The sequence below is a fragment of the Talpa occidentalis genome, unplaced genomic scaffold, assembly GCF_014898055.3.
Source record: "Talpa occidentalis isolate TD23 unplaced genomic scaffold, MPIMG_talOcc4v2.1 talOcc4.5, whole genome shotgun sequence".
NCBI lineage: Eukaryota > Metazoa > Chordata > Mammalia > Eulipotyphla > Talpidae > Talpa > Talpa occidentalis.
Genome location: NW_023604861.1, coordinates 50,113,547 through 50,126,550, shown reverse-complemented (window position 1 = coordinate 50,126,550; position 13,004 = coordinate 50,113,547). Strand labels below are relative to the sequence as shown.

General features: G+C 39.4%; 1 protein-coding gene across 3 annotated transcripts in view; it reads right to left on the bottom strand.

Moving 5' to 3' along the window:
• Positions 1-202: 202 nt before the first annotated feature.
• The window catches only part of FRY (FRY microtubule binding protein), a 386,045-nt gene continuing 373,243 nt past the window's right edge, over positions 203-13,004 (bottom strand). For all 3 annotated transcript variants that reach the window (XM_054701594.1, XM_054701593.1, XM_037527137.2), the window contains 2 exons: positions 9,957-10,159; positions 203-2,563 (listed from right to left, as the gene is read on the bottom strand). In XM_054701594.1, the coding sequence (XP_054557569.1) occupies positions 2,305-2,563; positions 9,957-10,159 (462 nt within the window). In that variant the 3' untranslated portion in view covers positions 203-2,304. The remainder of the gene's footprint in view (positions 2,564-9,956; positions 10,160-13,004) is intronic.

Sequence of the window (13,004 nt, the reverse complement as noted above, 5' to 3'; positions counted from 1 at the left end):
CTCACCCTCCCACGCCTCTGGCCTATACCCCAGTTCTTGTATAAATAAATAAAAATAAATCTTAAAACACAATAAAGTTATTGTTGGGCTCAGCTGGGGAAGAACTGCAACTTTAAAGGGTCTTTCTCCTTCACAGCTTTTCACACCCCTATTCAAGAGAAAGAAGGTGAAGGAGTGAAGGAAAAGTAATAGAATTCTTTCCTATTAGCAATTCCTTTTATTTCTTAAAATTAAGAAAAAATACCTCACTACTTCTTGTGACTATAGATTACAATATACTATTGAAATCCTCCTTTATAAGATTAGGGCATGGTGGAAAATTCAGTCATGACTAGTTAGGCCTTTCTATTGTGGGTCCCAACACATTTGCTGAGGGTAGACTATTATGGTTATCTGTAGAAATCTGCCTTTTGTAATGTTTTTCAGAGAGTTCATAATTCAGTTTTCTATAAAGTGTGGCAAAACATTCAGGGAAGCTGAAAAAAATAAATCATCAGAATATATTTACAGCTATATCCAGAAAGTTATTAAAATCAGTCAAGTTGTATCTATGGTGACATGAAAAAAAATACTGGGTCAGACTCCTGTTGCAGAATACGTCTAGAAAAATTACTTATGCCACAGTTATAGAATATATAAAGAAAGCAACTTATATTTGTTTGTATAAGTAAATGTAAGTAGGAATATAGTAGAATTTAGATTATGTGTCTCTCTGTTCCTGTTTTGTTGAGTGGAGTAGAGAATAGATGGGTATTGTCGACAGAATTAAAAGTCCTACTGCTTTTTCCCCCCTTCTCATTATAGAGTCTATTTCAAAGTTTTAAGGATGACAACCTGACGATAGGCTGTGGATAATTAGAATGCTCATTCTTCTCTGATTCCTCTCTAATTGATTACAGAGAGTAGGCTGAAGGTCACAGCCTTTGTGTGGTCTACACTTCCAAGGAGGTTATCAACATGTCCTGCATCACTGGGCCATCAAATTGTACAACCCGAAGGGTGCTATTCATGGAATACATGAACATGGTAGCCCCTTGGGGTTGTCACAGTGGCTACTCACATGCAGAGATGTAAATGTGTGTCAAAGGCAAAAATCTTCATTTACCATAAAGAAAATCCATGGTTGATATGTATTTTGTCTTTTTTTTTTTTTTAGTCTAAAGGAAGTTCTGAACAGAATACCAACCAAGGTTACATCACAAAAACTTTAAATGTATTTACAGAGTGAATAAGTTACATAGATAAACTTTGAATATGTTTCTGATGTGCAACAGGTTTACATGCACACATCCAACACTTGACAACATTAAGGAGAAAACTTAGGAATGGCCCTATACATATGTTACAAATAAAACATGACATTTCTTAAGAAACAAAGTGACAACTTACCTCTATGAGTCTATTTCCGGTTATCCAAATGGACATTAAAATATGCATGCGTGACAGGTGAAAAGACTTGAATTTATAACGTGAATATCTTTACCTTTTTTCTACAAAATGGCAAAGTTGGTTAAAATTAACAATCATCCATCTGTAGTATAAATATGCTCATAAAAGCAACCTTCTAGTAAAAAGCAGCCAAGATCCTTAAAAAAAAGTCTATCTGGACCAATTTTGGTGCTAGGGTCCTAATCACAGACCCCTGCAAAGAGATCTAGAGCATTCAAAACAGTAGCCTAGCAACATACAGTTACTTCATAGCAGCTCCTTTTAGATACAGTAATTGTATTCAAATTACAGTGTACATTAAATTGTCCATTTACAATTCCCTTTTCACATCACAGGCTGTCAGCTTTAGACCGCCTTACAATTTTCAGTGGCCAGCTTCATTCTGCCTGCCTCTTCCTCAGCCCACAAAAAAAAGGAGAAAAAAAGGAAAAATAAAGGGAGAGAATGTACAAGTTTTAGAATATAAAATTTTTTTAGTGAAGAAAACATTGCACTTTTGTCAATCTAAAATTGTTTCTAGAAAGGAAGGTATTGTTCAGTGTAGTCAGCTTTGGTATGCAATGGAAGTCACTTCTTCAGTAGTGAGTTGCATTTGCTCAGTAAAATGACAACACAGTTGTGCCACACAGCATGATGGATGGAGTCTGTCTCAGAATGTTCTATGCTACCTTGGTTCTTATAGTAAGTATTGCTACACATTGGAAGTTCTGTCATCCTCTTTAGAAAAAGTTCTACAGGTAACAAGAGGGAGAACAGTCTGACCAAGCCTTCTGAAGGCTGAGAAGACATTGAATGACATCACCCCAGCATGGCAGCACCCCCAACTTGGAACCCATGGGGGATGGGAGGCTCCTGTCAGAGACTAGTGCCAGAAACACTGGAGTCTGGAAGAAAAGCAGTGAGGACTCGGTAACTTTGGGCCCTGCGAATCATGTCCCGGATCTCCATATTTAGCTCCATCAGCTTGGTGCAGATTTCAGTCAGGCTCTGGTTAGACCCCACCAATGCGTAAGTACCCGTTTGTCCCAGAGTTTGATGACGGAAATAAATATTCAGTAGTGTCTGGACCTCATCATCAGAACTACTTCCAAAGATGTCATTGGGCCACAGACTTCTGCAGTCAAAAAAGAACATAGATTAGAGGCACTATTGGTCACAGTAGTGTCATTATGAGTCTCAATCATAGAAGAATATTACATGCTAAAATACCCCAGCTTTGTTGAGATACAATTCATTTACTCTACAATAAAACCAAACATAATTTGCTATACCATTCTCTTTCTAAAGAATGTGAACATACTAATAAAATGAAGGGAGAAAAATCCCCAAAAGGATATATTCAAATAATAACTTTCAAATTATGTTGCAGTATACTTGGAAGTGTTTCAACTTTTTTTTTTTTGTAATAAATATATCTTTTTATTTAGTTTCACCAATAACTTGTTAGAGATACTTTATAACACAGAATTTATTTTCTCAGTGAACTAAAGAAGCAAATACTGATGAACTTAAGTGCATAAATATTCACAACAAATAATGAAGGAAAAAAATATTTTTTTTGGGGGGGGTCCTAATTGTTTTATTATTTTTTTATTATTTTTAATAATAAATTTTATTTTTATATTCCCCATACAATTGCAACCCCCCATTCTGATCCCAATCCCTCCCCTCCCGCCCCCCACCCCCCCAAAAGTGTCTCTGTTTCATAGTTTTTTGTTGATTCTGATTTTCACTTTCTTATAGTTATTCATTTTCCTGGTCCCTTATTTAAGTTTTCTAGATTCCTGCTATGATTGAGACCATCCAGTATTTTTCTTTTTGTTTTTGGCTTATTTCGCTGAGCATGATCCCTTCCAGCGCCATCCATGTTGCTGCAAATTGCATGTGTTTATCTTTTTTGAATGCTGAGTAATATTCCATGGTGTATATGTACCACATCTTCTTGATCCAGTCATCTATTTTTGGGCATTTGGGTTGTTTCCAAAGCTTAGCTATTGTAAACAGTGCTGCTATAAACATAGGGGTGCAGGTGTTCTTTGGAATTGATGTTTCTGTGTCCTTTGGGTAAATACCTAGGAGTGGAATTGCTGGATCATATGGAAGCTCTATGTTTAGTAGGTCCAGAAATCTCCACACAGCTCTCCATAGTGGTTGGACCAGTTTGCACTCCCACCAACAGTGCAGAAGAGTTCCTTTTTCTCCACACCTCGCCAATTTGTTGTTGCTAGTTTTTTTAATATGTGCCATTCTCACTGGTGTAAGATGGTATCTCATGGTAGTTTTGATTTGCATTTCCCTGATTACAAGTGATGTTGAACATTTTTTCATATGCCTGTTGGCCATTTGCATTTCCTCTTCAGAGAAGTTTCTTTTTAGCTCTTCCGCCCATTTTTTGACTGGATTATTTTCTTTGTTGTTGTTGAGTCTCATCAGCTCTTTGCAGATTTTTGTGATCAGTCCTTTATCATTAGTGTTGTGTGCAAAAATGTTCTCCCAGTTGGTGGGGTTTCTCTTTGTTTTTGTTATTGTCTCTTTTGCTGTGCAGAAACTCTTTAATTTGATGTAGTCCCAGCTGTTTATCTTTGCCTTCACTATCACTGCTTTGGGTGATGTGTCTGTAAAGATGTCTTTGAGTTGCATATCACGTAGTGTTTCACCTATATTTCCTTCTATGTATTTTATGGTTTCAGGTCTTATGTCTAGTTCTTTAATCCATTTTGAGTTGATTTTTGTGTATGGTGTGAGGTAGTGGTCAAGCTTCATTCTTTTGCATGTAGCGACCCAGTTTTCCCAGCACCATTTATTGAACAAACTTTCTTTGCTCCAGTGCATAGTCTTTGCTCCTTTGTCAAAGATTAGTTGACCATAAATCTGTGGGTTTATTTCTGGATTTTCTATTCGATTCCATTGGTCTGTATGTCTGTTCTTGGTCCAATACCATGCAGTTTTGATGATTATGGCTTTGTAGTATAGCCTGAAATCTGGGAGTGTGATGCCTCCATTCCCTTCTTTTTTTTTTTCAGGAGAGCTTTGGCTATTCGGGGTTTTTTGTGATTCCATATGAATTTCATCAATAATTGTTCTATTTCTTTGAAGAATGACATTGAAATTTTGATTGGAACAGCATTGAATCTGTAGATTGCTTTTGGTAGGATGGCCATTTTAATAATGTTTATTCTTCCAATCCATGAGCAGGGGATGTCTTTCCATTTCTTTGTGTCTTCTTCTATTTCTTTTAACAGTGTTTTATAGTTTTCTTTGTATAGGTCCTTTACCTCTTTTGTTAGATTTATTCCCAAATATTTGATTTTTTTTGTTTCAATAATAAAAGGGATGGTTTTTTGATTTCTTCTTCTTCTTCAGATTTATTGTTTGTGTATAGGAAGGCTACTGACTTTTGCGTGTTGATTTTGTATCCTGCTACTTTACTGAACTGATTGATTAGTTGAATTATTTTTTCTGTGGAGTTTTTGGGGTTCTCTATGTATATTATCATATCATCTGCAAATAGTGATAGTTTGACTTCTTCTTTCCTATTTGGATTCTTGGATGTCTTTCTCTTGTCTTATTGCTCTGGCTAGGACTTCCAGTATTATATTGAAAAGCAGTGGTGAGAGTGGACATCCTTGTCTTGTTGCAGATCTTAATGGAAATGCTTTCAGCTTTTCACCATTGAGAATGATACTGGCTGTTGGCTTGTCATAGATGGCCTTTATGATGTTGAGGTATGTTCCTTGTATCCCAAGAATTTCAAGGGCTTTTATCATGAATGGGTGTTGCACTTTGTCGAAAGCTTTCTCAGCATCTATTGATATTATCATATGGTTTTTATATTTCTTTTTGTTGATGTGTTGGATAACGTTGATTGATTTTCTGATGTTAAACCATCCTTGTGTCCCTGGAATGAATCCAACTTGGTCGTGGTGAATTATCTTATGGATACATTGTTGGATCTGATAGCTAAAATTTTATTGAGGATTTTTGCATCAGTGTTCAGTAGGGAGATTGGCCTATAGCTTTCCTTTTTTGTGTTGTCCTTGTTTGGTTTTGGTATTAGTGTAATGTTGGCTTCATAGAACGTGTTTGGTATTGTCCCTTCCTTCTCAATTTTTTGGAAGAGTTTGTGAAGGACAGGCACCAATTCGTCTCTGAATGTTTGGTAGAATTCATTTGTAAATCCATCAGGTCCTGGGCTTTTGTTTTTGGGGAGGTTTTTAATTACCATTTCAATTTCGCTGCTTGTAATTGGTCTGTTTAGGTGTTCTATTTCTTCTTTATCTAGCTTTGGGTGATTGTAGAGTTGTAGGAATTTGTTCATCTCCTCTAGATTGTTGAACTTGTTTCCATATAACTCTTCATAGTAGTTACTGATTATTCTTTTGATTTCTGCTGAGTCCGTTGTGATTTCTCCTCTTTCATTTGTGATCCTGTTTATTTGTGCTTTCTCCCTTTTTTCCTTTGTGAGCCTGGCTAGGGGTTTGTCTATTTTATTGATTTTTTCAAAGAACCAGCTCTTGGTGTCATTGATCTTTTGGATTTTTTTTAGTTTCAATTTCATTTATTTCTGCTTTGGTTTTTATTATTTTTTTTCTTCTACTGGTTTTGGGTTTTTTTTATTGTTCTTTTTCTAGATCTTTGAGCTTCGAGATTAGGTTGCTTCTTTGAGTTCTTTCTTGTTTCTTGATGTGAGCTTCTATTGCTATATATTTTCCTCTTATTACTGCTTTTGCTGCATCCCATACATTTAGGATATTGGTGTCCTCCTTGTCATTCAATTCAAATAATTTTTTAATTTCTTCTTTGATCTCCTCATTAGTCCAGTGGTCTTCCAGTAGTGTGGTTTTTAATCTCCATGAGGTAGGAAAGTTCCTTGCCTTCCTTTTATGGTTTATTTCTAGTTTGATGCCTTCATGGTCAGAAAAGATGGTTGGTATGGTTTCAATCTTGGTGTATCTGTTGATGTTTGTCTTGTGCCCCAGTATGTGATTGATCCTGGAGAATGATCCGTGGGCACTTGAGAAAAATGTGTACTCCGTTTTTTTTGGGTTTAGTGTTCTATAGATGTCTGTTAAGCCCAAATGCTCTAGGTCCTTATTTAGAGCTTTAGTTTCTTTACTTATTTTTTGTCTTGTTGATCTATCCATTGTTGATAGTGGTGTGTTGAAGTCTCCCACTACGTATGTGTTTTCTCTGATGTCTGTTTTCAGAGAGGACAACAGTTGTCTGATATATTTTGGTGCTCCTTCGTTTGGTGAGTATATGTTAATGAGTGTTATTTCTTCTTGAAGTATTGTCCCCTTGATCATAAGGTAATGACCATTGGGGTCTCTTTTTATTTTGTTGAGTTTTAAGTCTGTTTTATCTGATATAAGTATAGCTGTTCCTGCTTTCTTTTTTGGTCCATTTGCTTGTAGGATTGTTTTCCATCCTTTAACTTTGAGCCTATTTTTATCTTTTGTAGCTAAATGTGTTTCCTGGAGACAGCAAAAGGTTGGGTTTTGTTTCTTAATCCAGGCTGCAACTCTGTGTCTTTTTTTTTTTTTTTTTATAGAGGCATGCTTTTTTTTTGTTTTTTTTTTTTTTTTTTTTTTTGTTTATACATGCACTGGGTACAGTCAGAAGCACGGGAGGGTGGGAGAATTCACCAGAGCCAGAGCGGGGAGCAGAGCAGGCAGAAGGAACGAAGTACACTGCTGAGGGGAGCAGCGGGCGGCAGGAGAGGTCTGCGCGCCATGTGGGACCCTCCTCTGGTGGCCGGGGAGCAGCCGGGGATCGAACCGGCACCGCAAAGGCCGCGGGCAGCTTCGCAACCCAGCGCTCAACCGCTGCGCCACCGGGGAGGCCCCCAACTCTGTGTCTTTTTATTGAAGAGTTTAGTCCATTTACATTTAGAGTTAATATTGATATGTTAGCATCTGTATTTGCCATTGTGTTTGTCTTTCCTTTGATTTTATTTATTTATTCTTTTAATAACTTTTTTTTTTTTGGCCTTCTTTCGTTGTTATTCGTCCCTCTGAGGTTCTGGCTTTAGGATTCCTTGTAGTATTTTTTGGAGCGGGGGTTTAGTCGTAATGAAATTCCAGAGTTTCTGTTTGTCTGGGAAGGTCCTTTTTCTTTCTTCATAGAGGAAGGAGAGCTTTGCGCGATAGAGTAATCTTGGTTGGCCTCTGCTTTCTTGGAGTCTGTTGACTATGTCCCTCCACTCTCTCCTTGCCCGTAGTGTTTCTTCAGAGAAGTCTGATGTCAGCCTGATTGGTTTTCCTTTGAATGTTATCTGTTTCTTCCCTGTCAGCTTCATTATTTTTTCCTTGTCCTGGATTCTTGGGAGCTTTACTATTATGTGTCTTGCTGTATTTTTCCTTTTGTCGTGGAAGTTTGGTGTTCTTCTTGCTTCTTGTATATCAATTTTCAGCTCCTTCTTCACATTTGGGAAGTTCTCTTCAATTATCTCCTGGAATATTTTCTCTGTTCCTACATCTCTCTCCTCTCCTTCTGGAATTCCTATAACTCTTATATTTCCTTTCCTCATGGAGTCAGATAGTTCCCGAAGTCTTTCTTCGTTCTTCTTCCTTTGTACTTCTCTTTCCTTTTCTGTTTTGGTTCTTTTTATTTCTGTGTCTTCAAGAGTACTTATTCGTTCTTCCATTTCATCTATTCTGCTTTCATTGCTTTTCCCAGAGTTCTTTAGTTCCTCCATTAATTCTTTGATCTCCTGCGTTTCTTTTGCTTCCCTCTTTACGGACTCAATTTCATTCTTCTGATCGTTGATTATTTTTCTCATATCATTGTTTTCCTTTATTACTTCTGTCAGTTTTTTAATCACCGCAATTTTAAATTCTCTTTCTGGAAGTCTCAGAAGTTCTTCCAAGTTACTGTCGTTATAATCTGGAGGGTGGTTTTCTTTTTGTGGTGTGCTTTTTTCCTGAGGAGTTGTTATGTTGCGTGTGGTTCTTCTACTCCCTACTGTCTGTTTTCTAATTTGTCGTATGCATTGGGACACTGTGTTGCTCGGACTGGCTGGCATCTTGGGAGAACTTCTCCGCTCCCCTCTGGCTCCTCCAGGAGCCATCTCTGGCTTCTGAGGGAGCTTTCTGCTGGTTTCAGGCAGTCTTTACTGAAGAAATGTCCCTGTTCTAAAATGGCAACGCGGGACTCAGTCCCTGTGCTTCCGGTCTCAGGCACACTCTTTGCGTGCCCGGTCTGCCCCGGCCGTGGTTGCCTGTTCCCTCTGTGGGCTCAGACTGCTGGTTGGAAGGGGCTTGGCGTGGGCTAACTTCCCAGCTGGCCACTGTCTCCTCCGGGAAATTTCTGCCCTTTTCAAGCAGTCTTAAGAAATTTCCCTGTTCTATGGGGTGTTAGTGACTTTTTTTTTCCTGGTCGCTAGGTGGCGCCAGAGATCTCTCCTATTGTCCTTGGGGGGGCTGTTTTTCGCCTCCCCCCATCCCGTGGGACAGGGAACAGAGCGGGAATGGTAGGCTAAACCTCAACGGCTTTGGGGTGCTCTGTCTGCCTTGTGCCCCACCGTCATGGAGAACCCACGCCTTGAATTTCGTGCCCCGGGTCTCAGTTCCAAAGCCCTCAGGTCCAGGACGCGGGCTGTAGCCCAGTTCAGTGGCGCGGGAATGGCGCCTTTTGCACCCCGCTCCCGTGCCTGGGTGCCTGGTTCCTGCTTACTCAGTGAGGTACTTTCACCCCAATGAGGGCCTCCGCGTGTCTCCCCGCAAGCCTAGGTCGCAGGTGTGGGGACCTGGGCAGCCGAGATCCCGATCCGCGTTTGCTTTTCAAGCGCCCCAAGCGCGCCGCTTTTCCGCGCAAGCTTACCGGCCGGCCCAGGGCTGTGTGAGCGTCTCCAGAGTCTCTTTGTTCTTCTCTAATGGCGCCTGGAGCTGTTCGCTCACTACCGCGGCAAATCCTGCAGGGTTCTCCACAGCTCCCGTTCACGGGGTGTGGTGGCTGCAATAGTTCCTTTCCACTCACAGTCCCGCTTGATGCGTAGTTCGTTCTTGTTGGTCGTTTTAGTTTGTTGTTTTCCTCCTCTCTGCTGGTCGGAGAGTGCCGACTCTGTGGGTGGGGGAGGGGAGCAGGGTTCTGTGCTTTCCTCCCTTCTGGTCCTCTTTTATGGCAACTTTCTTCTTCGGGTAGTTTGCTGGAGTTGTCCATTTATCTTCCGTGTCCCAGTTCTCACTGGGACCTGCCGCTTTTCCTCCCTATTAACTTTTTTTAATGGAAGATCTTACTCGCAGCGTCTCCTCGCCGCCATGTTGCTCCGCCCTTCCCGGAAGTGTTTCAACTTTTTAGGAAAGACAAGTGACCAAAAGCAATGATACCAACACTTAGATCCCTAAGTTTAGAAATTCCATGTTTCTGGAATGGTATTGGTAGAGATCTGAGAAGGAGGCATACAAAATATCTAGATGTTTCTTCTGTAGTAACTTAGTTCTCAGCCACAGCAAGATTATCAGGCATGCATTTCCTTTCACCATCTCTAAAAGAAATAGTAGAATTACCTGCACTCCCTGATTTGTCGTAAAGCTTTGCCAAGTTCATTGTTCTTCAGGCATTCCAGCATGGACTGGATGGCTGCTTCAGTAGATGTGAAGGTGGGCTCAGACCACGCACCTTCTATGTAAAGAGGGTCAGCTGCGATGGCCACAGTGGCTTCCTTGAGGTTTTTCTTTAAGTCACTCAGTTCTCTGGACATATTTAGCAGCTGTTAAAAAAATCATTTTTACTCTATTTAATTGCAGGTTTGATTTTATACCCCCAACGGGGGGGAAACGGATTATGGGTCTGGCTAGACATAAGCTTAATATTTTGGTAAACTAAAACAGGACAAATGATATTGCATTGCATGGTAAATGCAGGGGTTGTGGGGTTATATGCATTATCTTCATGTATCAACAGCTGGGATGCTCTCCATCTATCAAAACTGAAGATTTATTTAAAATATTTTCTAATGGTTGCAAGGTCATTGTGGAGGTAAAATGTGTAAGAAGAAAAGTTTGGGGCCTGGGTAGAGCTGAATTCAAATGCCAAATCTGCAATGACTATGGGGTCACAGTGAAACCAGTAGGTTTATGTGCCTTAGTTTTTTTTTTTTTTATTTCTGAGATATTCACTTCACACAGTTATTTTAAAGTAAAGTATTATACAAAATTCTTACTATGGTTTTAGCACTTAAGTACTCAATAAATGTAATCATGACCATGGACCCTGTTTGAAAAATAAAACTTTTTCACTATTTCTAGATCACAGAAAAAGATTAGAGATATAATTCTACGGAAGAGGGAAAAAAATCCTCAAAATAATATTACTATTCATATTACAGAGGTAAAGGATATTTTCCCTCAAAATTACTGGAACAAAAATGTACAGAGTGCTAAAAAGTAAATCATGAGAGAACTTAAGTCATTTCTTATTGCTCCAAATGTACTATGGAAGGTAATTGTGTTGCAATATGATCTCATGAGTAGTTCTGAAAAAGTAACATACATTTAAAGAGGTTTTTCCTTTCTGATGCAAGCTGATGATACCCATTTTCTCTGGAACGCTGATTTATCCAACATCTTCACCTTTCTTCACTCCCAGCTTACTCACTATACAAATATAGAACTGAGGCCTGTAAGTACTGTCTGTCTTCATACAGATGAGACTAAATACAGCTATCTACTCCAGAATTATATTTAAAATTTATTTAGGTAACATTTATTTTTTTTTTTTTTTTTTTTTTTTAATAGAGGCATGCTTTATTTATTTGTTTGCTGGTTTGTTTGTTTGTTTTGTTTATACATGCACTGGGTACAGTCAGAAGTGCGGGAGGGCGAGAGAATTCACCAGAGCGGGGAGCAGAGCAGGCAGAAGGACCCAAGTACACTGCTGAGGGGAGCAGCGGGCGGCAGGAGAGGTCTGCGCGCCATGTGGGACCCTCCTCTGGTGGCCGGGGAGCAGCCGGGGATCGAACCGGCGCCGCAGAGGCCGCGCGCAGCTTCACAACCCAGCGCTCAACCGCTGCGCCACCGGGGAGGCCCTATTTAGGTAACATTTAAAATAAGATACTTGACTATCTTGATTATGAATATAAATTTTAAGATTGAGAGTGCATTTCTCCTTCATTATCTTAAATCTAAGTTAAAATATTCTGTGTGTATGTGTGTTATTTACTAAATTTACTAAATTTAAAATAATTACATATACACCCACACATGCATATATATGATATGTAAATTATTAGTAGAAAATTATTCTAAAGTGAAGCTTGAATTGCTTTAATATAGAAAATGACATTTGAGATGCATTTGTGTATTCTCCATTTTTTGAGCAAAGAGAAAATATTTGCCAGAAGAGTAAGAAGAGTAAATTTTATCTTGACAATATGGCAAACAACAGATTATCGACCATCTTCTCTTTTATCTGATGATTTATAATTCTACAGAGGGTTTGTCAAGAGTGCCTCATAAATAAATAAAGATGGTGGAGTCTCATCTCCCTTGAAATTGGCATTGGAAAATACTTAAAAATTGCAGTCATATTTCTTTCTCAAGCTGAGTAATATAACAGAATGGTTGTTGTTCTCTATCTCCTCCTTTGTCCCTGCCTCAGATTTGAGGCTTCCCAGCAACATCGTCACCCTGCTTCTCATGTGAAATGGTTTCATGGGACTCCCGCTGTTCACTGATGACACCATCTGTGCTTTAAGCCCAGATCTCTCCTTAGACCTCAGATTCTCAAATGTAACCACCTGGAATGTGTTGATAAACCTGGGCGAGGCCTGGTGGGCAACTTAGCTGAATGGCAGACAAAAAGCTTTGCTGTTTGGATGCAAAATGGCCTCAACCTCCTTTAGATCTCATTTCATCTGCTGCTTTGTGGGTCACCTGAGATGACCCTCTGAGATGTGACCTGAGCATCATCCTCCATTCTTCTCTTTCCTTTACCCCATATCCAGTCAATTTCATGGACATTTTGTGCTTAATCTCTCTCACACTTTTTCCTTCCTCTTCACAGTTAGCACTCCTGTCTAATTCACAATTTAACCTCATCTATTTCAGCAGCCTGGTATCCTGCTTTCTAAACTAGTTGTCCTCAAATCCACCCTCCATGTCCCTGCCATAAATATCTAATTAACCTACTTTCAGGCACAGCATCTCCTATGATCTCAGCCTCACCAATTTCTTCTGCCTTACTCCATCTCCCCTTTTGGTTTCTAGCAAATAAAATTGCTTGTACTTGTAGCTCCTTTCTCTTTCTCACCAGCATGTTGATGTCCATAGTATTTCTTCTTACTGCACTGCTCCTCATTAGCCCCCACTTTATGTCCCTAACTCCAGGCCCTCCGCAAGAATTGTCTTAGATATGACTTCCCCCAGAAAGCCTTCCTGTTTCAACCTTCTCGCCAACAGGTGAGTTGGGCACTCCTCTGTGCTTCCATAATAGTTAGTGTACACCATCACTGTTTGACTTACTACACTGCAGTGTATCTCTCTTCACTTATAGGAAAATGTTGGTTCACTTTTAAGTAGGATGTTTATTTTTTACATTTAAAAATGTTAAGGCAT